This window comes from Physeter macrocephalus, chromosome 1 (genome assembly GCF_002837175.3).
Source record: "Physeter macrocephalus isolate SW-GA chromosome 1, ASM283717v5, whole genome shotgun sequence".
Classification (NCBI taxonomy): Eukaryota; Metazoa; Chordata; class Mammalia; order Artiodactyla; family Physeteridae; genus Physeter; species Physeter macrocephalus.
The window spans coordinates 30198845-30224054 of NC_041214.2; the positions used below are offsets into that span (position 1 = coordinate 30198845).

At 46.5% G+C, this 25210-nt stretch overlaps 1 protein-coding gene across 8 annotated transcripts in view; it reads left to right on the forward strand.

The window, feature by feature from the left end:
- Window positions 1-25210, forward strand: part of DZIP1L (DAZ interacting zinc finger protein 1 like) — a 50587-nt gene that overhangs the window by 20223 nt on the left and 5154 nt on the right. For 7 of the 8 annotated variants that reach the window (XM_007107288.4, XM_028489444.2, XM_028489450.2 and 4 more), the window contains 10 exons: window positions 1146-1279; window positions 1955-2116; window positions 4946-5074; window positions 11574-11636; window positions 12897-13037; window positions 15510-15540; window positions 16669-16722; window positions 19952-20085; window positions 22010-22205; window positions 24923-25139. In XM_007107288.4, the coding sequence (XP_007107350.2) occupies window positions 1146-1279; window positions 1955-2116; window positions 4946-5074; window positions 11574-11636; window positions 12897-13037; window positions 15510-15540; window positions 16669-16722; window positions 19952-20085; window positions 22010-22205; window positions 24923-25139 (1261 nt within the window). The remainder of the gene's footprint in view (window positions 1-1145; window positions 1280-1954; window positions 2117-4945; window positions 5075-11573; window positions 11637-12896; window positions 13038-15509; window positions 15541-16668; window positions 16723-19951; window positions 20086-22009; window positions 22206-24922; window positions 25140-25210) is intronic. The other variant, XM_028489449.2, reaches the window with a different exon arrangement.

Here is a 25210-nt window from a genome sequence, read left to right on the forward strand (position 1 = left end):
TGCGGGCCTCCCTCTGTTGTGGCCTCTCCCGTTGCGGGGCACAGGCTCCGGACGCGCAGGCCCAGCGGCCATGGCTCACGGGCCCAGCCGCTCCGCGGCACGTGGGATCCTCCCAGACCGGGGCGCGAACCCGGTTCCCCTGCATCGGCAGGCGGACGCGCAACCACTGCGCCACCAGGGAGGCCCATCTAAATGTACTTTAAAAAGTAACAAATGTTGGGCTTCCCTGGTGGCGCAGTGGTTGAGACTCTGCCTGCTAATGCAGGGGACACGGGTTGGAGCCCCGGTCTGGGAGGATCCCACATGCCGCGGAGCAACTAGGCCCGTGAGCCACAACTACTGAGCCTGCACGTCTGGAGCCTGTGCTCCGCAACAAGAGAGACCACGATAGTGAGAGGCCCGCGCACCGCGATGAAGGGTGGCCCCCGCTTGCCACAACTAGAGAAAGCCCTCGCACAAAAACGAAGACCCAACACAGCCAAAAATAAATAAATTAATTAATTAAAAAAAAAAGTAGCAAATGTTCAAGTACAATTGGTGTCTTTTTCATTAACCCTTAACTCTTAGTTTATCATTATGTGATTTAGTTAGAATATTCTTCTGTAATTCAAGGTTTCTTTGTAATGCATGCTGCCTTTTTTTCATTGGAAATTTAAAACTACACATTTAAACTACACTATATTCCTGAAAAGAGTGAACTTAAAACTACAATTATTATCACTATTTTAAATTCCCCTCTGATTGCTGTCAGGATACGTAGATATGATCTTTGTATTAATAATCAGTGTGTACACACTATTTGGTATTCTGCTTCTGTTACTCTGCTGATTTTGCATTCACATTGCCATGTGTTAGTACTGTCAAAATAGTTATTTCAAATGACAACAGTAGTTCACATGGATTGAGCTGTCCTGCCAGGCACTACGCTAAGCCCATTGCATTATCACATTTCATCCTCACAATAACTCTCTGGGTTAGGTGCTATTCCTCTGTCCATTTTCCAGTTTGGAGAAACAGAGGGTCAGGGAGGTTCTGTCATTTGCCCAAAGTCAGTGTACAACGTAAGTGGCAAAGCTGAACTCAGACTGAGGTGTGACGGTATACATTCCACTGACTTTGACTTACGACGTCACCCTCTCTTCTAGTGGACCCCACAGGAAAGCAGAAGAAGCAGGAGCAGCCAGTGGAGGAGGTGTTGGAAGAGCTCTGGGCCAAGCTGAAGTGGACCCGAGGGGAGCTGGAAGCGCAGAGGGCAGCGGAGAGGCAGCGGCAGCTTCAGGTGGGCATGGAGAGGAAACGGCAGGGGGCTTGGTCACGGACTAGCTGACAGACCCATGATGCACTCGCACCCCACAGGGCCAAAATTCTGGCTGTCTCGTAGAGCGGGAGGCAGAGCCAGGATGGCGTCTTCCTGGATGTGCTAAATGATTTTAGGTAGTTTGGCAAGGAAAATTCAGTTACTTGGTCAGACCTGTATGGCCAAAAGAGAGCTGCAGCTTCTTGCACTAGCACCCTCTGAGAGCATTTGAACCTGAATTTTAACTTCTTACAATATACTGTTAGCTTTTTGAGGACAAATACGGGATAAGCTCCCAAAGGCAGCCCAGAGGAGGTACTCAGTAAATATTTGTAGAACGAAAATGCATAAACTTGCCTCACTCCTTCTGGCTTATTCATTCATCACTCCTTACCTCAGCATGCATTTACTGAGCACCAACTATGCCAGGCATTGTGAGGACTATAAAGAAAGAAAAGACATGATCCCCATCCTCAAGGGACTTTACGGTTCAGATAAGACTAAACCCACCCACAGTCGCAACAGTGGGGACTGGGGGATGAATGTTCTTTGGGTCTCCATAGTGGCTTGCACGGACGAGGAGCCCTAGCAGTTTCTCGGTAAATATTTGTCATAATGTGGAATGAATGATTCTCCTGTTCTTGCTTTTCTTTGTAGGAAGCAGAGATCACTCGCCAGAGGGAAGCAGAAGCTAAGAAGGAATTTGATGAGTGGAAAGAAAAAGAGCGGGCCCAGCTATACGGGGAAATAGACAAGCTCAAAAAATTATTTTGGGATGAATTTAAAAGTGTTGCCAACCAGAATTCTACGCTAGAAGAGGTACCCAACCTAAAAGGCTTCTCAGAGTTCTTTAGCTGAAAACCTGCTTGTTTGTTCTCAAAGTTCATTTCTTTGTTTGTACTAGTTCTCTGTCATCTGCCATTGGGGGTGGGTAATACACTGTGAGGTCAGATACTAGAGACCAGTGCCCAGGATTGAATCCCTGCTCCATCACATACTGGCTGTGTGATCTTAGGTGAGTTACCTAACCTTCCTGTGCCTCAGTTTCTTTTCTGTAGGATAGGTTTCTGAAAGGGTTAAATTAACACATAGACAGCATTTAACATTTTCTGGCATATAGGAAGAGCTCCTGAGATATTATCCTTATTTTCTCAAAGGCCTTTCATCACTGGACAAGAAATGAGGCAAAATGTAAATGAATGCATTTTTATTCTAACAAGTACTTGCTGAGCCCTGGCTACAGGCCAGGGTCTCTGTTGGGGTCTGTGGAGGTCACACATAATAGCTAACATTTGCTGAAACTTTTCTAGCCCCTGTGCAGAGTACTTTATATACACTAACTTTTAATCCTCATAACAACCAAGCAACTATAACATTCTAAAGGTAGGTGTGTCATTAGTTTATTAATTTCTTTTTGAAAGTTCTTTTTTTAGGGAATTCCCTGGCAGTCCAGTGGTTAGGGCTCCACGCTTTCACTGCAGGGATCCCCGGTCAGGGAACGAAGATCCCACGTGCTGCACAGTGTGGCCAAAAAGTAAAAAAAAATAATAATAAATTTTTTTTAAAGCTATTATCATTCCTCCTTTACAGGCGAAGACACTGAGGTCACATAACTTGCCTAAGGTCACACAGCTGTTAAGAGGTAGAGCTGGGATTTGAACCCAGCTCCTTAAACTTCAAAGCCCCTGCTCTTCTACGGGATATATTATTGTTTATTCAAGAAAACTTATTAAAGTTATCCGTGGACTGTATCTTCCCATATAAACCTGTATAACTAAAACTGTATCAGGGACAATGTTTGAGGAGAAGTATTTTCAGGATGTATTTAGCTCTTATTGGTCCTCTGAGCATCAAGGAGAATCTTTTCTTGATTTGAAAATGAATTGTGTAATAGTGTTTCTCATGATCATTGCATGTTTTGCCTAAAGAAACACCTAGACAACTTTTCTAGAAGGGGATTGTTGTAGGATATGCGTGGAGCTTTGGTGGTCTCAACCTGAGATGGAAAGCCAAGGATGGAAGGCGGTGGGAGTGCAATGAGAGCTCTGCGTGTGTGCGTGTGTGTGTGTGTGTGTGTGTGTGTGTGTATCGATAGTGACCCAAGTCCTCCCATTCCTAAATGTTCCCCCAGGGTGGACAGGGATGATCTGTGGAGGACAAGATGCTGCTCCACCATGTGGACGTCATACTCCTAACCCCCAGCTCCACACCCATCATCTCTGAGCTCATCTGAACCTCCCTGACTCCCATGCTTCCCCTGACATGGTACTCGCTGACTAGACACGTTAGATACCTAGGGATTGATTTGAATTTGGAGTTGTTCATAAACCATGTCCTCAAAAATCAAAAGGTTACTTTTGGTTAGGAAATTCTGGGTTGTGGTAAATGAGGACATAATTCTTACTACCATCCATGGTTTCCTTTTAACTTGGATCACACTGTCCTAAGCTGGAACATCCTTTTTTTTTTTTTTTTTTTTTTTTTGCCTTTCCCCTATAGGATGGCTTCTGTTGTATTTTTGTGTCTCCCCCCCATCTCCTCTCACCTGACATGTTATTATTTCACTTTTATTAAAGCATAGGAACCAAACTGGATACAAAATTCTCAGTGTAGCTGGATAATTATCTTGTTGATTTATTTTTTAAAAAATTCTGGGGGATGGGGAAACAGATAAGATTCCATTTAGAGTGATTGTGGAAAACACTGTAAGTCCACTTTACCCCAGTTGAAAGGAAAACACCATGAAGGTTTGTGATGTCAAGAAAGCCAGCTCTCTGGTGTGTCATAAGCAGCAGTGTGAAGACAGAAGTGACACATCAGGGGCCGAAAGTTGTGCATACATCTGATAAAGCATTTGACTCTACAAAAATATTCAAGGGGTTTAGAAATGGTTAACACTTGGACCCAATATTACTTTAGCAGGAATTGAGAAGAGTCAAAGATTAGCAAGAGTGAGAAGTTAAACTCAGGGACTTAACTGTTCTCTAAAGCTTTAATAGGGCTTATGAGTTTGATATAGTAATAGAGATGGAGATAATTGCTTTTGTCACTGCAGTAGTGATATATTTAAAAATATAACCATAGCGGGGTGGAAAGGCACCTTGTCTTTGATCCACTTTTCCATGCCTTTTCCTTCACACCATACACTATTAGCTTGGGAAGCACTAGGCATTGGTGACATGACTCCAAGTTGTGAAAAGCCAGGCCTTCTTGGTGACAGCCAGGATTTTTCTTTGTGGGAAGAGGGGCAGGAATCCTCAGGGAGTGGTCTGGGGTGCCTGAGACCCTCCTCAAGGCTCAGATAGTCTGATTCTCTTCAGCCTATTCGAGACTGAGGAAGAAATGGGAAAGCTGTCAGGCCAAGTTCCGGGTTTGAAGTACAGCAGAATTTCAGCGCAATGGAAATGACACTCTTGAATTCTGTTCTTCCATGGGAATTTGCTTCTCCTGCGCAAGGGCTGAGCTCTCAGGAGAACACTAGTGAAGGCGAGTGTGAACTTGGGTGAATGTTTGCAGGCATGCCTACTGAGTTCAGGTTGGGGCTTTGTGGTTGGGGTTAGGTGTGCCCTTCTGACACCGCTCCGGGTATAAAAGACAACATCATGATTAGATCTTCATCTGAATGAAACTGCACCCTGGTCTTTTCAGAAACTGCAGGCACTGCAGTCCCACAAGGTGGTGAAGTCCAACCTCGGGTCCCTGCAGGATGAGGAGCCCGAGGATCGACTCAGGCAGTCTCAGGAGCTCCAGGGCCTGAAGGAGAAGATGGAGGTTCAGGTGAGCCGATGCCCCATGCCTTTCTTCCCAGAGCCAGGCAAGAACCATGCTGTCTTCCAACAGAGTTTGTCGGTTTTGCCCTATGGTTTAAGGGAAGTTGAAAGACATCAAAGTTCTATATTTTCAGACCTTCTGCCAATTCATGAAAGCATAGAGTAGGGTTCTTAGGGTTCTCAGGTGAGGCTGGTGACATACATGTGTGCAGTGTCAGATTTGCCTGGGAGTTTTTTCAAAATACATTCATCTGTGTATCTTACTGGACACCCTTGCCCTCATTTTGATTCCAACCCAGTTGAAAACAATTCTTAGAAAGTGTGACAGTCTTCTGGCTTTGAAGATATTTGGCATGGGTCTAATGGTGTGATGTTAAATACTTAACAACCGGTTGTCTGGAACTAAAAAAGCTTTGATTTGTAGCATTTGCCATTTTCTGTGGTGTAAATATTCCCACCGTGGCTGATTTCATGCTGCTAATGTGAGGTCACTGGATATGGAGCGAAGACTTATGCACAATCTGCTGTCATGGGCTGGGAGGGGGTGGCCTGGCCTCCACTGGATGAACCTTGTATCAGTCCAGTTACATATGGTCTGTATCACTGAGAGTTCCATGGCAAAGAAGGACAGTTGGCACAGTCGTTCAGTCATGTCCTGCTTCTGCTCTCCAAGACTGTTAAGTAAGAGCTTAACATTTAACTAGCAGAGGTAAAGCGTTTCCACTGCTTGATGTTTCAAGTTTCACATTTAAAAAAGCCGTTCTTTTTCTATGAACTCTTTCACATCCTTTGCCTATTTTTTCTGTTGATTTCCTTACCAATTTGTGAGTTTGTATAACGTATGGAAATTAACCAACCCTTTGTTGCTCTTGTTGTGGCTGTTTCCCCCTGTTTCCTAGTCATCCTTAAACTTTGTTTATCATGGTCTTGACCATTACAAAATTAATAACGTTTATGTGGTCAAAATGATCAGATTATCAGTCTTTTGTTTATGGCCACTCTGAGATTTAAAAAGAAAATAATCGTGGGAATTCCCTGGCTATACAGTGATTAGGACTCCATGCTTCCGCTGGCAGGGTCCCGGGTTCGATCCCTAGTCAGGCAACTAAGATCCCACAAGCTGTGCAGTGTGGCCAAGAAGAGAAAAAGAAAATATTCCTGTGTTTTCTTTTTGTTAGTTTGTTTGCTCATTCATTCATCCATTTATTCATTCAAACATGTCACTTTATTGAGGTATGATTCATATGTAAAAAGCTGTGCATATTTGGGCTTCCCTGGTGGCGCAGTGGTTGAGAGTCCGCCTGCCGATTCAGGGGACACGGGTTCGTACCCCGGTCTGGGAAGATCCCACATGCCGTGGAGCGGCTAGGCCCGTGAGCCGTGGCCACTGAGCCTGCGCGTCCAGGGCCAGTGCTCTGCAATGGGAGAGGCCACAACAGTGAGAGGCCCGTGTACCGCAAAAAAAAAAAAAAAAAAAAAAAAGCTGTGCATATTTAATGTATATAACTCATTGAATTTGGGGGTAGGTGTAGCCATATTTTGGCTATTGTGAATAATGCTGCAATGAACATGGGAGTGTGAGTATTTCTTTGAGATCCTGATTTCAATTCCTCTGAATCAAAATCAAGAAGTGGGATTGCTGGATTATATGGTAGTTCTGTTTTTAATTTTTTTAATAAGAGGAAAACAAACAAGTTTATTAACATGTATACCTCATGGATACATGGGAGATTCCCCTTGGAAAATGAGTAACTCTCTTGGTTTTTTATTTTTTTGAGGAGCCTCATACTGTTTTCCATAATGACTGTACCAATTTACATTCCCACCAACAGTGTAAAATGTTTCCTTCTCTCCACATCCTTGCCAACACTTGTTATCTTTTGTTACTTTTAAAAATAATAGCCATTCTGACAGGTATGAGGTGATAATCTCATTGTGGTTTGATTTGCATTTTTCTGTTGAATAATGATGATGAGCACATTTTCATATACCTGTTGACTATTTCTAGGTCTTCTTTGGAGAAATGTCTATTCAAGTCCTTTGTCCATTTTTAATTGGATTGGTTTTTGCTGTTGAGTTATATGAGTTCCTTGTATTTTGGATATTAACTCCCTATGAGATACATGGTTTGCAAATATTTTCTCCCATTTCATAGGTCATCTTTTCATCAGTTGATGGTTTCCTTTTCTGTAAAGAAATTTTAGTTTGTTGTAGTCCCATTTGTTTATTTTTGCTTTTGTTGCCTGTGCTTTTGGTATCACATCCAAAAATCATTGACAAGATCAATGTCCCTGTTTTCTTCTAGGAGTTTTAGGGTTTCAGGTCTTACATTTAAGTCTTTAATCCATTTTGAGTTGGCTTTTGTGTATGGTGTAAGATATTGGTCCAATTTCATTCTTTTGCATGTGGATATCCATTTTCCACAACACCATTTACTGAAGAGACTATTCTTTTCCTATTTTGTATTCCGGGTGCCCTTGTTGAAGATTTGTTGACCATACATATGTGGGTTTAATTTTGGATTTCATATTCTGTTCCATTGGTCTGTGTGTCTGTTTTTATGCCAGTACCATACTGTTTTAATCACTGTAGCTTTGTAATATAATTTGAAATCAGGAAGTGATGCCTCTAGTTTGTCTTCTTGCTCAAGATTGGTTTGGCTATTTGGGGTCTTTTGTGGTTCCACATGAATTTTAGGATTTTCTTTTCTATTTCTGTGAAAAATGACATTAAAATTTTGATACGATTGCTTTGAATATGTAAATTGTTTTGGGTAGTATGGGTATTTTAACAGTAGTCTTCCAATCCATGAGCATGGGATATCTTTTCATTTATTTGTCCTCTACAATTTATTTCATTGATGTTTTATAGTTTGCACTGTATAGCTCTTTCACCCCTTGGATAAATTTATTCCTATATTTAATTGATTTTGATGCTATTTTAAATGGGATAGTTTTCTTAATTTCTTTTTTGGGTAGTTTGTTTTTAGTGTAGAGAAATACAACTGATTTTTGCATGCTGATTTTGTATCCTGCAACTTTACCAAATTTGTTTATCCTAACAGTTTTTTTTTTTTTTTTTTGGTGGAGTCTTTAGGATTTTCCATTTGTAAGGTCATCGGTCATCTCATCTGCAAACAGATAGTTTTACTTCTTCCTTCCCAATTTGGATGCCTTTTATTTCTTTTTCTTGTCTCAGTGCTCTGGCTAGGACTTCCAGTACCATGTTAAATAATAATGGTGAGAGTGAACATTCTTGTCTTGTTCCTGATCTTGGAGGAAAAGTGTTCAGCTTTTCACTGTTGAGTATGATCTTACCTCTGGGCTTGTCATATATATGGTCTTTATTATGTTGAGGTATATTCCTTCTATACACACTTTGATGAGAGTTTTTTTTTATCATAAAAGGATATTGAATTTTGTCCAATGCTTTTTCTACATCTATTGAAATGATCATATAGTTTTATCCTTTATTTTGTTAATGTAGTGTATCACATGTATTGATTTGTGTATGTTGAACCATTCTTGTATACTGGGGATGAATCCTACTTGATCATGTTGTATGATCCTTTTAATGTGCTTGTATTTTGTTGAGTATTTTTGCGTCTATGTTCATTAAGGATATTGGCCTATAATTTTTTTTCTTGTAGTGTCCTTCTCTGGCATTTGACAAGGGTAATACTGGCCTCATAAAATGTGCTTGGAAGTTTTTTCCTCTTCAATTTTTGGGAAGAATTTGAGAAGAATTTGCATTAATTCTTTAAACATTTGGTAGAATTTACCAGTGAAGCCATCCAGTTCTGGGATTTTCTTTAGTGGGAGATTTTTGACCACTGATTCAATCTCCCTACTCATTATTGGTCTGTTCAGATTTTCTATTTTTTTATGATTCAGTCTTGGTTGGTTGTATGTTTCTAGGAACTTGTCTATTTTTTCTAGGTTATCCAATTTATTGGTGTGTAACTGTTTATAGACATCTCTTGTAATCCTTTGCATTTCTGTGATAACAGTTGTAGTGTCTCCTCTTTTATTTCTGATTTTATATGTTTGAGACTTCTCTTTTTTTCTTAATCTAGCCAAGGATTTGTCAATTTTGTTTATCTTTTCAAAAACTAACTCTTACTTTTGTTGATCTTGTCTATTGTTTTTCTATTCTCTATTTCATTTATGTCTGATCTACTCTTTATTACTTCCTGCCTTTTGCTAACTTTGGGTTTAGTTTATTCTTCTTTTTCTAGGTCCTAGGGGTATAAAGCTAGGTTATTTATTTGAGATCTTTCCTTTTTCTTAATGTAAAATTTTATGACTGTAAACTTCCCTTGTAGAACTGCTTTTGCTGCATCCCAGAAGTTTTGGTATGTTGCGTTTCCATTTTTGTTTGTCACAAGTTATTTTTTTGCTTCTCTTTTGATTTCTTCTTTGTTCAGGAATGTGTTGTTTAATAGCTACACATTTGTAAATTATCCTGTTTCTCTCCTATTATTGATTTCTAGTTTCATAGCATTGTGTTTGGAAAAGATTAACTTGATATGATTTCAAGCTTAAATTGGCAAGACTTGTTTTGTGGACTAACGTGTGATCTGTCCTGGGGAATGTTCTTTGGGCATTTGAGAAGAATGTGTACTCTGCTACTTGGACGGGATGTTCTCTGTATGTCTGTTCAGTACACTTGGTCTATAGTGCTGTTCAAGTCCATTGTTTACTTATTGATTTTCTGTCTGCATGATATATCTATTGTTGAAAGTGGAGTATTGAAATCCCCTACTATTATTGTATTACTATCTATTTCTCCCTTCAGTTCTGTTAATATTTGCTTTATATATTTAGGTGCTCCTATGTTGGGTGAGTATATAGTTGTCCCTCAGTATCCATTCATAGGAGATTGGTTCCAGACCCGCTATGGATACCAAAATTCTCAGATACTCAAGTCCCTTATGTTTTGCACATCCTCTCATATACTCTACATCATCTATAGATTACTTCTAATTACTTATAATACCTAATACAATGTAAATTCTATGTAACTAGTTGTAAATATTGTAATACAATGTAAATGCTATGTAAATAGTTGCCAGCATGAGGCAAATTCAAATTTTGCTTTTTGGAACTTTCTGGAACTTTTTTCCAAATATTTTCAATCCATGGTTGGTTAAATCCATGGATGTGGAATATACAGGTGTTGAACGTATGGATATGGAGGGCTGACTGTATATTTACAGTCGTTATATCCTCTTGATGAATTGATCCCTTTATCAATATGTAGTGACCTTCTTTGTCTCTAGTAACAGTTTTTGACTTAAAGTTATTTTGTCTGATATAAGTGTAGGTACCCTGTTCTCTTTTGTTTACTATTTGCATGAAATGTCTTCTCTCATCCCTTCAGTTTCAGCCTATGTGTGTCCTTAAAGCTAACCTGAGTCTCTTGTATGCAGCATATAGTTGGATCTTTTTTTAAAAATACATTTAGCCACTTTTGATCTTTTGGTTGGAGAATTTAACCCATTTAAATTTAAAGTAATTACTGATAGGTAAGGACTTTCTATTGCCATTTTGTTAATGGTTTTCAGACTGTTCTGTATTTACTTTGTCCCTTTCTTTTTCTCTTGCTGTCTTCATTTGTGAGTTGATGATTTTTTTGTCATGGTATGCTTTGATTCCTTTCTCTTTATCTTTTGTATATCTGCTACAGGTTTTTTCTTTGTGATTAGTATTAGATTATATAAAACATCTTATAATTACAGCACTCTGTTTTAAGCCAAAAACAACTTAACTTTGATTGCGTACAAATAGTCTACACTTTTACTTTTCCTCCTCCACACCTTCCGCTGTCCACAAGCTAGCCAATAGGATCTAAAGCTGGTGTTGAGATCCGTATGCCAGTACCAAAAACCGAGTCAGCTGTGCTGATTCCCTCAGTTCTGGGTGGGGTGAGGCAGAAGTGGGCCTCCTGGGCAGCATCCTTCAAGGCTGGGGCAGTTGGGTGCTCACTTGCTCTCACTTTCCCCATGGGAGAGATTGTGGGCTGAGTGGGTCTCTCTTGGCATTGAGCTGTGCTGCCTTGGGTGAGGGGTGACACAGGTGAGGTGAAAAGTGTTCTTCTTCCCCTCTTCAGTGTGTCTATTCTTTGGTTTTTTTTGCTTCACTGAGGTGCTGGGACCTCTCAGCTGGATTCCCAGTCTCCCATAAAGGTCTCATCTGTGGGTCTTTTGAGAGCTGAAACCTCCTGGTCCATCATCTTGCTGACGTCATTTACATGTTTTAAGTTGAAATCTTTGACCACCTAGAATTTATTTTCGTTTAAGATATGAAATAAGCATCCAAGTTCATATTTTTTTTTCAGGCAGTTAACTACTTGTTTGAACACCATTTGTCAATAATCCATCTTCCCCCAGACTAAGATTCCATGTTTCCCCCCATCTTTGTCTGGGTTTTCTACTACTCGTGTAGCTTTATAGTATATTTTAATATCTAGAGGGGCCCACTCAATAAGCATTTAATCTTTTTCAGAAAACAGAATGGAAGAGAAAAATGAAGGCATTGCAGGAAGAGCATGCAGCTCAGAAGAGAGAGGTAGGTCTCACTGGGCCATTTTGGGGAGCCTGGTTTCCCACAACCTCCTCTCATCCTTCAGCTTCCCATCCTTCGCCCCCCCAACCCCCCGCTTGAACTGGTTGGTGGATAATAATTTTTTGCTGATACTGTTCCTGGCTGCTGACCCCCATCAATACACAGAGGGGTCGGTCGCCCAGACAGCAGCTTCCCTGGCAGGGAGCAGGGGCCTCCAGGCCTTCTCTTCTGAATCCAACACATCCTTTCTCTGTGATTTCCTCTGCAGTGACCCCATAAGGTGCTCCAAGGAGGGTTGTGCTGTAAAACTCAGAGAGCTGCCTGGTCATTCTGTGTTTGGGCCCTCCTTTGAAACTCCAACCAGGAGAGACCCCGGTGGCTGTGGACCTCAGTGATAGTTCACGGGCAGCTCAAATGGAAGGGTTCAGATACTGAGACCAGTGGGCAGATAGCAGCAGGCGTCAGGGCAGAGAAAACAGCTTCTCTAAAAATGTCCCTGACAAGGAGGCAAGTTGAGGAGGAAGCCGGTTAACAGGAGCCCCAGGTTCTGCTGCAGAAAGCTCAGAAGGTGAAGGTGCTTAGGTCTGAGTCTGGCGCAGGATGGATTCCCCCCGCAGTAATTCCCATCTGATGGGTTTATCTTATTTGAAACATTTAAAAATGGGAAATGCATTCAAGTTTGTTCCAAAAGCAGAAGAACTATATTAAGGTACATGGAGTAAAGTCTTACTTCTGCTCTGTTTCCATCTACCTGTCCCCAGCACCCACCCCACAAGTGACCACTTTTATTGCTTTCTTGTATTCTTCTAGAGGTTCTTTATGCAAAAATAAACAAATAGTGTCATTTTCTCTCTGCTCTTACATCAGAGGTTTTATTTAAAAATAAATAGTGTCATTTTCTCTCTGCTCTTAGACCACATTTCCTTCACCTTTTGTCTTCATCTAAAAACATCCATTTGATGATTTTCGAATGACCTCAACTTACCTGACTGTCCTTCCCTGTCCACATCTGACAGGGAGCCTTTTGCCCTGACCTTAGGGGCCTGCATTCAATTCTCACTTCTCCTCAGGCACCACTTGAAATGTTCTCAAATGGGAAGGAAGTCAGTCTTGTTAGAAAGCCACCTGCCCAGGTCTGGAAACACTCCACCTGCTTCAGGTGAAACCCCGACCAGCGTTTGCCTACAGGTGCAGGCCCTGCAGGCACTGGGCACTCAGAGGTCCCTGCAGACATGTGACTGACCGACCATCCTGTGCCACCAGCTGCAGGAGCAGAACGAGAGGCTCCAGGCCTCCCTGTCTCAGGATCAGAGGAAAGCAGCTATCCAGGCCCAGCGCCAGATCACTGCCCTTCGCGCCCAGCTCCAGGAACAAACCAGGCTCATCGCCTCCCAGGAGGAGATGGTAGGTGTGTCCCTCCTCCCAGCCAGGACCTGGAGCCCTAGGCCTCTTCCCTGCGAGGATTTCCTTAGATTCTTCTGGACTTATCGGCACTAGTCTCATTAGTCAGACTCTTTGAGGAGAGAGAAGAGTCCTCAGTTGCTCTCCCGTTGCGGAGCACAGTGTCCGGACGCGCAGGCTCAGCGGCCATGGCTCACGGGCCCAGCCGCTCCGCGGCACGTGGGATCCTCCCGGACCGGGGCACGAAACCCGTGTCCCCTGCATCGGCAGGCGGACTCTCAACCACTGCGCCACCAGGGAAGCCCGAGTCCTCAGATTTGAGGGGCAGAAAGTGATGAGGATGCTGAAGCGTGCCTGCTGTCCTGTGTTAGTGGGTTCACGGAACCACCAGAGACCGCATGAGGGCCAGCACCTGGTCGATACTTTGCCTATTCCTCCGTGTAAGCCTCACTGCTGCCCTTCAAGGTAGACATTACCTTCTCCCCATCTTCATTTGACAGATGATGAAACAGGCAGGAGAAGTTAAGTGCCTCACTCGAGTCCACACGGGGCATGTTATAAATGACAGGGGTGAGATTCAACCCTCACCAGGCAGGTGGAATGCAAAGCGTGTGCCCCTTTCACTGTGTTCTCAGACATCATTTCTTAACTAATTCCTTTTTCATAAATTGACTGCCTCTGATGAAGCTGTCAGATAAACTAGTGTGATGAAAAGGCATCACTCACTAAGCACCTTCTCCTAGAACTGGCCCCTGTGATTCTTCATCTAATGCAGATCACTCTCTGCCCAGCCTGGGCTCAGCTCCCCCTTCTGAGCCCCAGGTCAGTGGAGACGAGTATCTATCCCCAGCCGGGCCCTCCTGTGGCCTCAGGTCCTTTGCCAGGGGTCTGATACCACCCTCCACACAGCTTCCCTGGGCTGAGCACCCACTGTCACTGTCTAATCCACTGTTCCTGTACCTCTTGCTATTTGTGCCTTTCTGTTCTCCCAGCTGTACTTCACCGTCAACATATCTTATTAACGCATGGCCCTGCTGCTTTTCTTTTCACTGTTTCTCCCCCAACACACTTAACTCTTCACAGCTGTGGCCGCCTCAGGTCCAGTCTGGAGGTTTCCTCCTTATGTTACCCAGAACTCTTGTTTGTACATGTTTCAGTTAGGAACCCAGTGGCTAAACAGAGCAGAATAGGTTAACAGGGGTTTATTTTTATTGTAACACCAAAAGAGGTGACAGTTGATGGCCTTGGTTTAGCTGCAAGATTATGCCATTGGAAACCCAGACTCTGTTTCTTTTTTCTTTTTTTCTTTTTTTAAATTACCATCTTCAGCGTATTGACTTTTGTTCTCATGCTTGACTCTCATAGTTGCAAGATGGCTGCCATAGCCCCAACCATCACAGTCATATCCAATGGAAGCAGTTGATGAAAAGGCTCTTTCCCAAGACTTCTACTTATATTTTACTGTTCAAAGCTGTGTTATATGGGCAACTATAGTTTCAAGGAAGGTTAGAAAGGGAATAATTAGTTTTATACTCTCTAGGGTAGAGGTAAGCAAAGGAGGAATAGTTAGAAATGGACGTTGGATGAGTCATTCATTAGTAGGTAATGAAAAACAACTCAAGCCTAAGCAGAAGAGGGGATTTGTCATAAGGGTAGACAGGGTGTCTCAGAGAGCTCGAGGCAGGGGTGCAGCCAATTCTAGGAATAAACTGGGACCAGAGACATGAGTGTAGTCAGGAGTTTTCCTCTGCTGTGTGTCTCTGTTCCTTTCTCTTTATCTGCTTCAATTTTTTCTTTTACTCTGAAGGTCACCTTCCACCCCATGTCTGCCCTACATGGCAAAACAAACAAGCAAACAAATAAACAGTGACAACCAAAACTCAAACCAGTTGGCTGGCAAGAGCTCTTGAATTCACATGTTACCAGTCCAGAATTCTCTGCCCAAACCTGCCTGTGGTGTGGGGGATTCGTTGCCGCAAGGGGCTGTCCTGTCTGCAACTATGTGGAAGGAGGAAGAAGAAGCACTTCCTGGAAGAGCGGGGTTGAGCAGAGAGTCGGTGACTGTCCACATCATGCCTCCTCCCTCCCACGGGGCACTCAGCTCAGATGCCCACATCGCAGGAGGGGAGCCTCCCTTGCCCTGGCTGATTTCCACCAATTATACCGACAGTACAGCCCGTGTGCCTGCCCCCCTCTGCTTGCATGGGGCTGCTGCCCTTCAAACCGCAGTCCCTCTCTGAAGAGGGGCATTCTTGTCTCCTCACCAAGGGACAGTGGAGCATGGTGCCATCTTGGTTGCTGCTGTTCACCCTTGGTGCCATTGAGGGGCTGGGGCAGAGTACTCTGAGCTCCCTCCAGTTCCCAGTGGTTGGCATGGAAACACTGGCCGTCCCTTCTTCACAGAACTAGGCAGAGCCACCGCTCACAGCAGAGTCCCCTGCTGGCTGTAACCTGCTCTGTTCCACATCTTTGCAGATCCAGACCATGTCTCTCAGGAAAGTGGAGGGTAAGTCTGTACGGGGAGGTTTGTAACAATCGTGGCTATCGTCTTGGCCTCTCCTGTCTCTTGTCCCCCACCAGTCAATGTATAGGACGAGGCTGGTGGCAGCAGCTCAGGGACCTGTAGTGTCAGGCTCTCTGGCTGGGTGGGGGAGGGTGAGAAGACGTTTGTTTCTGGGACAGACAGGGCTCCAGCCCAGGTTTGCGCTGAAGGCGTTCCATGCAGCTGGCAGGGTTTCTTGCCTGGCCTGCTCTTCTCTGTAGGACGATGGAGACATGAGGTGGGAGCGGGGACTGAGGATGTTGGGGGCAGTGATGGATGGAGCAGGCGGGGCTCCTGAACAGGCTCTTTCTAATTCACCATGCCTGTGATTCAGTTCCATCCAACTTTACCTTGTTTCCAGCGTGTAGCGAGCTGACCCCAAATCTCTGCGAATCCGTGTGAATGTGGCCTGTCTGGAGTGTATGCCCTCCTCCTCTTGGGTACTCCGGCGTGCTGGTGTGCGTGCTTGTGTGTGTCTGACGGACACAGGCGCTGGCGTCTAAAGGGCGACAGCAACCTACAGGGGACCGCTCCTGCTTATGAGACCTGGCCCTTCTACTGCACCCCGCCTCCCCTGCCCTATGCCTGTAGCTTCCCTTCTGCCTCTCCTTACAGACCCACACATCTCCCCCGTCCCCTGCCTCGAGGCTAGACATTTCTTTCCCAGCCTCGCAGCCAGTTCAGAGAGGCACTATTCCTATGGCCTTGATCTCCTGGGTGCTGGGGCTGGGGTGTGTGCCATTAATGGGAGCTGTGTGCTGTGGACTTCAAATCCATTGTCCCCATGATTTAACGTGGGGCGGGTATTATTGTCCTCACTTTCTGGATGAGGAGCCTGAGGCTTAGAGAAGTTCAAGGACTTACTGTGTCGTGTGCAGCTAGCTGGGGGGCAGAGCTGGAATGTGGACGCTGATCTTTCTGCCTCCAGGGTCCGTGGTTGTGACCGCTGCTCCATCCTGCCTCTCTCTGCTAGAGAACCGACTCGGGGACTTGCTGTGTCTGACCAGCACTCACACTCTGTCCCGTGCTTTTCTCTAAGGCGGGGATGGGGTCCAAGGCATTGGAGACACTAACTGCTCCTGCTTTCCGCAGGGATCCGCAAGGGCCCGAAGGCTGTGGACACAGAGGAGGACTCTTCCGAGGACGGTGAGGCTCCATTTTCTTCCCTGGGGGCTGCCCTCTTCATTGTTTAGTTTGTCCCTACTTAACTGGATCTGGCTACCTGAGGCTGGGGCAAGGGAACTAGGGACATGAAATAAGTATTTCTTAAGCACTTTGTGCTTGCCAGGCACATTACGCACAGGTACTAACGTGCAGCCTGCTGGTTCACCCAGGCTCAGAGAGGGTCAGTGACTTTCCCAGAGTCACAGAGCCAGCAGGTGGTGGAGTCAGGATTTGGCGCGGTGTCTGCTGCATAGCCTGTCCCTGGTGCCTGCCCCACCGCTTGCCTGGTACTACCCAGAGCAGTGGATGCAGCCTCCCTGCGTTGGCTTAAGATGACCTTTGTGGTTTTATTCTGCATGGCGAGCGTGCTGCAGACAGATCACACAGGACCTAACTGATGTGCAGGAATCCTCCTCGGCGCCCTCTAGAGAGCCCTGGGTACCTGCTGCTTTTATTCACTCCGTTTGCCGAGCTCTCAACCAGATGTTTCCAGGGAATGCAAAGGAGAAGTGAAAAAAATAGACTCTCTTGAGAGGGTCAGGGAGAAGGAGCTCCCAGGAAAGATCAGAGAGCTCCCAGGAAAGATCAGAGAGCTCACAGCCAACCTGCTGACCAGGCCTGCCTGCCCAGCCAGGCTGTGATGTGACAATCCCAGAGCGACCCAACAGGTGCACCCAGGAAAGGGTTTTATTGGTGTCACCAAATAGTTCATCGTGGGGTGTTTTGTTTTGTTTTTTAATGTAATGGTTTACTTTTGAGACAGTAATCTATGCTTTTGACCAAAGGAAAAAAAAAAAAGGAAGGAAGGAAGGGAGAAGGAAAGAAAAGCAAAAGGGTGCACAGTGAGAAGTAGGTCTCCCTCCTGCCGGGCCATCCAGTCTCTGCCCAGAGATTCCATTGTTAATGGTTTGTCGCGCATCTTTCCAGAGATACTTGGTGCAAACACAGGCACGTAGATGTATGCATTCTTTTCCTTTTTCCTAAACGGGAGCACAGGATACATATTTTTCTGTGGTTGTTGCTTAACAACATATCTGGGAATTCATTTCCAATCCCTTTATATAGAGCCGCTGCATTAATTTTTCAGGACTTCGCAGTATTCCATTGGATGGATGAACCTAAATTTACCTAATCAGTCCTCTGCTACCTCCCTCCCCACCCAGTGCATTTAACCTTGGCATATAGTAGCAAAAATTAGAGTTATATGTAACCTTGAGTAACACAAGGTCCACGGTGGGGATGAACCAGATCCTCCAATGGGGGCATAGAGTTCGAGGAGGAGGAAGCTGAGAAGGGCGAGTTAGGGAGACCTCTCCCCGCCCCCTCCATGCCCCATCCTGTTGCAGGCAGGACCCAGACCTTTGTCAGGCTGTGCTGTGCCTCTTCACTTGCTCGTCTACTTCTCCTAGTCCCAGACCAGCAGAGCAGCATCCCTTGGGAACTTACTAGAAATGCAAAATTTTCAAATTCTCAGCCCCATGCCACACAGACTGAATCAGAACTTCTGGTGCAGGGCCCAGCCATCTCTGTCTGCAGCCGCCCTCCAGGGCATTCTGGGGCTTGCTCTAGTTTGAGGACCGCTGCAGGGGCCGCGGTTCTCTGCAACTGGCTGCACACTAAGAATCTCCCAGGCTGCTTGCAGCGCTCCGGAGGACCCTGCCAGTCCCCTACTACCTAAATCACAACATGCGGTGAGGGGCGTCCCAGGCATCAGTAGTACTTAAAGCTCCACAGGTGATTTCAACATGCAGCCGAAATTGGGGCTCATGCCCAGTGCAAACTTTATGGAAGAGTGTCAACCCTGAGGGGCAGTGTGGGGCTTGTTAAAACACAGATTGCTGGGATCTACCTCCAGAATTTTTGATTCAGTAGGTTGGACTGGGATCTGAGAAGCTGGTTCTCAGGCATGGCTGTTGTTAGGTCTGGGGAGTTTCACAAATAGATCTTAAGGCCTGGGGCCCACCCTCCGAGATTCTGATTTAATTAGCTTGGGATGGAGCCCAGGTGATTCAGATAGGCAGCCAGGGTTAAGGCCATCACCTTGACTGTGAGCTCCTTGAGGGTTTTCTATAGTGTCCTCAGCACTGGCCTGTTCAAGCTCCATATTACTTGTCAGTAAACGTCCACTGAGTGAGTCAAAAGGCTGGTCCATCTGTAACCACAGTGGCCCCCGGCGTTGGACCTGAAGAGCACTTCTGGGAGGCCTTCCCTGGCTCAGCCAGGATGGCCCCTTTGTAGCAGTTATCACATTTTATTGTAATTGCTTATTTTGTTACCCGCTGGGTCGGTATTTCTCAAGGTGCAGTCTGTGGCTCACCTCCATCAGAATCATCTGGGCAAGTTAAAATGCAGATTCCAGGGCCCTTCCCCAGACCTATGGCATCAGACTCTCTGGAGGATGGGGCCAGGGAATGTGCACTTCAAACCCAGGCAATTCTGATGTATACAACTGGAGGAAGAATGCCTGATTTAGGCAGTAAACCCAAGAGGAGCAGGGAGCTATCTGTCCACCATATGTATATGTATACATACATCATGCATGTAAGCCAAATCATTATGTTGTACATCTTAAAAACAGTCAATAAGTACAAACTTCCAGTTTTAAGATAAATAAGTAGTAGGGATGTAATGTACATGATAAATATAATTAACACTGGTGTATGTTATATATAAAAGTTAAGAGAGCAAATCCTAAGAGTTCTCATCACAAGGAAAAATATTTTTTTCTATTTCTTTAATTTTGTATATGAGATAATGGATGGTCACTAAGCTTACTGTGATAATCACTTCATGATGTATGTAAGTCAAATCATTATGTTGTACATCTTAAACTTATACAGTGCTGTATGTCAATTATATCTCAGTAAAACTGGGGCGGGGGCGTGGGGCGTGAAGACCAGAGCCCAGGGAACAAACTGCTGTCAGGACTCAAGTGTGAGTCAAAAGCCTGAAATCTCTCAGTTAACCTGGGACAGGACTGAGCCAGATCTTGGATGTCCAGACCGGCAGGGGATGAGGATCCCGAAGGTGGGTAGGGGGTCTGCAGCAGTGGTTCCCAGGAGGAGAAGGACCCGGGCATGGACACTCAGAGGGGATTGGTGGCCCTGGGTGCACAGGCTGGAGACCAGGATCCCTGGCTGGGTGCGGTGTGGCTTTGGGAGTAGAGGTTTCGGGCACCCAGGCTGACCTCGGTGGTTGTCTTGTGCTGCAGAGCTGGAGGACGCCCGCAGTGGACAGCAGAAGGTGCCGGCAGCTCTCAGTCGAAACCCCACCTTGCTGAAGCAGTTCAGGCCAGTCCTGGAGGACACCCTGGAGGAGAAGCTGGAAAGCATGGGGATAAAGCGAGTGAGTTCCAGGGCCACTGTGGCAGGGCCGGTACCTACCGTTTAGACACAGGGCATTCTTAAACCGACAAAGGGTCGATTGTTCTTTACATTGTAAGCTTATTCATCTTATTTGTTCCAGTGGGGCACCTTTGGTATCCAGGAAAATAAACCTGCCCAGCTGGCACTGTGGTCTCTTCTCTGTTTCCTCCAATGGCTTCCTGAGATGTCACCCTGTGTCCTGACTTCTCCGTGCTCTCCACCCATTGGCTACTTTCTTCTGCGTCTCTATTTTGTTGTTGTTGTTCGCATATTCAACAAATATTTATTGAACCCCTTTGTGCTAAGTGGTGTACTAGATGCTGAGAATACAGTGATGAATTAGACAGAACTGACAATTTTTTTCATGGAGTTCACAAATGGTAGGGAACTCACGTATTAAACAATGATTGTCCAGAAATTTAATAACTTACCATTGTGAGAAATACTCTGCAAGAGAGGTATTGGATGCTATAGGAATGAATAATAAGGGGATGTGCCTTAGCTTGAAGGTCCAGGTGTGATGGTGGACAGTATGTGGATATTACTTTGACAGATTACTCCTCTCCAATTGGATAGAGTCTCAGTGGAACTATCAAAACAAGATGTTCCATCTTCTCCTGGACAAAGGGACTAAATGTGCCCCAAAGGACTGTGTCTCTGTTTCTGACAGAGGGAATTTAATTGGCTCAGTGTGGCCTTTGGAGGGGCCCCTTGGGTGAAGTGTCCATCATCGGTGGCACACGTGGCCATGCCCACTCAGCAGGTGGCTGTGGGTGGAGCAGGCTCTGAACACTCTGGTACAAATTAGCATTTGAACACCATTGTTCCTACATGCCCGTGTTCAGCCAGAGTATGCATATTATCATGAAAGGCATCATTTTTGTCTGCGTTGGGTCTTCATTGCTGTACGCAGGCTTTCTCTAGCTGCGGTGCGCAGGCTTCTCATTGCGGTGGCTTCTCTTGTTGCGGAGCACGTGCTCTAGGCGCACGGGATTCAGTAGTTGTGGCACGTGGGCTCAGTAGTTGTGGCTCGCGGGCTCAGCAGTTGTGGCTCACGGGCCCTAGAGCGCAGGCTCAGCAGCTGTGGTGCGTGAGCTTATTAGTTGCTCCGTGGCATGTGGGACCTTCCCAGACCAGGGCTCAAACCCGTGTCCTCTGCATTGGCAGGTGGATTCTCAACCACTGCGCCACCGGGGAAGCCCAGTGACATCTATTATTAAAAATCACACCTTGTTATCAAAGCAGCTGAGCATCACATCATTGAGAATACTATGTGTATAGAGTAAAATAAGAAAAAAACAACAACAGACACCTAGGTTTAATTTAGCAAGGATGCCCCTTAATCACTGACTGTTTTCAACTACTGCTCAATCTAACTCTGGCCTTACGTTCAGACTTGATTAAACCATTTCTTTCTAATCTTAAATGATTTCTCATGGGTTCTAGGTGGATGTCAAAAGCCCAAGCAAGTTCCAGTAGGTTTTAGAAGGGTCCCTGGCTTTGTTTTTTTGCAGTTGATGTTTTCAAACCTTGTTAGCCATGGAGGACAATGTGTCCAGCATAACGATAGTGCCTGGGGGTACAAAAAGGAGCAAGCCATGGTCTCCCCACTGTAGGATTCGGTCGGGTGGTGGAGAGGCATGTCCCACCTACGCCTGTACGCTTGATGTCGATGGACCGGTGCGTAGCCCCTTTGCACCATCCTGCTGTGTGTGCTTTGCTGGGGCCCCCAGGTCCTAGCCCACCTTGCTTTCAGCAGCCTGCTCGCCCTGCTCTAATGCTCAGCTCCTCTCCCAGAAGCACCAGCACTGATTCCAGTGACTCCCAGGCCAGCAGCAGCTTTGAGAGGCTTAGGGAAGGAGAAGGGGAGCCCATCTCCAGGGGGAACCTCTGTGGTCTTCCAGGATGCAAAGGGAATCCCTGCTCACACCCTCCGACACCTGGAGTCCCTCCTGCGAGCCCAGCGGGAGCAGAAAGCGGGGAGGTTTTCTGAATTTCTGAGTCTGAGGGAGAAGCTCATCAAGGAAGCCAGCAGCAGAGTGAAGGAGGAGAGACAGTGGAACAGGGCCCCGGTGTCCCAGCCAGACGGCGAGGCTCCAGGTAAGGTGGCGAGTGGGCTTGCTCGGGGCTGTGACCTGCGAGGGTGCAGGCTTGTTTGTGTATAAGGGGGTGCGTAATCCCCCCGTCCACATCCAGGGCTTTGTTCTGAAGGGCCAGACGACAGGGTCCTCCCAGGTGGCTGAGTCCAAAAGTCTTCTGCTGGCAAAACAGAGTCTGTGGATGGGGTGGGGTGGGCACCAGAGTCCCTCAGGGAAGCAGAGGAGAACCAGGACCAGAGCTGTGCTCAGCCCTGAGCTGGCCCTGCTCCGACGCGCTGCCCCCTTCAGCAGCTTAGCTCTGCACTGTTTTACTTGCTTGGACCACAAGTTGAGCTTTGCTGCAACAGAGAGCAGCCCATTCTGTTTGTGGCTCTATAAACCAGGCCTGTCAGCACAGCGGCTGCAGGTGGAGGCAAGGATCCGTCAAGTGAATATTCGGCTCTGGGGCAGCGGTTGGGCCAGTTTGGCAGGCAGACAAGTCCTCAGAACTCAGATGTCCCCTGGGCCGGGTCCAGCCGCTGCTTTGTCCCTGGAATTTGTGGCAAGGAAAAGCCCTGTGGGTCTTGTGAAGGACTGAAATATGTGGGCGTGGACCGTCTGCGCTCTGTCCTCAGGGCACGCAGGGAGCAAGGGAACCGTGTTCTTCGGCTCAGGAGCCCCCATCTCTAGATTCAGACCCACAGGCCGGGTGGTGCCCCAGCTCCTTTCGGTCATGGACGTGTGCAGCCAGAGGAACGTCGCTTCTGCTGTCTCCTTGTGTCCAGGCAGGCCCCAACCTGAGCTCTGTATGCAAAGGAAGTTTCCAGTGTGTGGTCCACACATCTCTGGGGGCTATGAGGGTTGATTTTAGTTGGTACGTGAATCAATAATTTTAAGATTTAATCTTTATTTTTCTTCATGTACATTGGAAAAATAGTACTAACATAGCAATCCTGAGAGCTCATGGAAATTATTACTTGCATAAGTATGAAGTGGGTACTTCATGTTTAAAAGTGGTGTCATTTTATATAAAAATGTTAAATAGAGAACAGGACAGTTGCTTTGAGAATATGGTAAAAATTGTGTCGATGATCTGGGTAACTCTGTCGTATTTGGTTTTAACTTCTGGCTTAAAAGCTCTAAGGAAAGGATAGTTTTTAGTCTTGGACAGAAATCTCAGAGTGAAGGGTATTTGTCCTGGTTGCTAACCTGCCTTTCACATAACCCTCTGCCTCAAATGCTCATTCATTCCTAATTTGTTTAATTGAGTGCAGTATTTACTGAGGTTGACCTGGGCCGGGGCCTGCTCCCTTAGCGGGAAACCAGCCAGGACTAGGTGACGTGACAGGGCCAAGCACAGGCTGGGGCAGCTCGGAGGAGAGGGGACGGGCCCCGAAGGAGGGTGAATGGAAGCCCCCTCGGAGTCCTGGTTTCCAAAAGAAGAGAAAGTTTTCTTGCTCTTCGAGCTGCTACCCTCCCCTCCAGTGCTTGGTCCCAGAGCCTGGAGTGGGAGCCTCCCCCGGCCCCCACCTTCTGTCTCCGCTTCCCAGGCCTTGGGTCCTGCCTTCTCCAGGGCCCGTCACTGACCTGTGAGATGAACACTGTTCTCTTGGCATTTCGTAGGCCTCCTTCCAGCTCTGCACCCACGTGTTCTCTTTCTAGGCCCCATGAGTGCTGTAGGAAAGCTCACCTCCCGTCTCTGCTCAGAGTATGCCTCTTTTGTTTTGGGGCAAAGCTGCGGGGTGCAGCCAAGGCAGCGGCAAGAGCCCTAGATTTGGGGTGACTGACGACCTGGGTTTGCATCTGCCGCTGACTTCCATGGAATCGTGGGTCTTGAGCAAGTTCCTGAATCCCTGGAAGCCTGTCTGGGGCTAAATGGATGTTGGATGTAAAGTGCTTAGCTTGGTCTGTACATAGTAACTGTAGCTGTTGTTATTTTCCCTCAGCAAGTTCACCCTCCTTTTCAGTTTACTCTCTCCTAGAAACCCCACTTCTGTGTAAATGCATTCTCCGAGAGCTGTGCATTCTGAACGTCTTTTCGAACTTCGAACTACAGTGAGAAATGCATTTTATGCTGTGGCTCAGTCCACACGTGTAAGAGTTTGATGAGACAGTACTTACTCGGACTCCCTGTGATGCACTTTCTCTCCTCTTCTCTTCCCATAAAAAAACTGCCAATCCTGCATTACTGCCTACCCCCTGTGATTCGCGAGCTGCAGGGGCTGTATCGAATTGCCTGCCTTAAGCTCTCCTGCACAAGCTGAGTTCTGGGAGGCGGGTGTGTGGATCTCGATGGCCCAGGTGGTCCACCAGCGCCCTCTGGTGGCATCAGGGCCTTCCTGCAGGGCTGCCTGCACTCCAGCAGCAGCCGCTTGGGTTGGGTAGAGAGGGGAGAAGGGGTCCTTGGCGAGGCCAGCTTCTAGGATTGTGTCGGGGGAGCTGCAGACATGTTGGACCCTCTTCAGACCTGCTGCCTCCCGCGGGTCTCCCGAAACGATGCCATGACCCTGGAATGCCAGCTGCTCTCTTGGTCTCTGATGAAACCGTGGGTCCCGGCCCCAGGTCTGACCAGCAGCAGGACACTTGGGGTGGGAAGTTATTAAATCCGCTGTGATTATTACGGTACTCTGCACAGAGTGACTTGCCCATTTCCCGTGTGTGGAGCCTCTTTCTGCATCCTCTCTGGCTTGAGGGCCCAGATGGGTATGCTCTGAAACTCACTCTTACCTGTGTTTCTAGTCAAAAGCCAGCAGAGCACACCGGTCACCAAAGAGGCCCAGCCAAAGGCCAGGACCCTGCACGTGGCACAGTCATCCAAGCTGGCAGAGTCCCCCGTGTCACCTCTTCAGAGCCGCCGTAGCCATGGCCCGGGCCTGGCTCAGGGGCCCACCCCTACTCCTGGCTCCAGAGCGCCTGGACCCTCCAGCACCCCGGCTTCCCTGGGGCCCGGGCTGAGGTGAGCCGGGCTCTGCGCTCTCCCCGGGTCAGTGGTGTGGCTCCCACCCTGTCCTGGGCCCCCCACAGGCT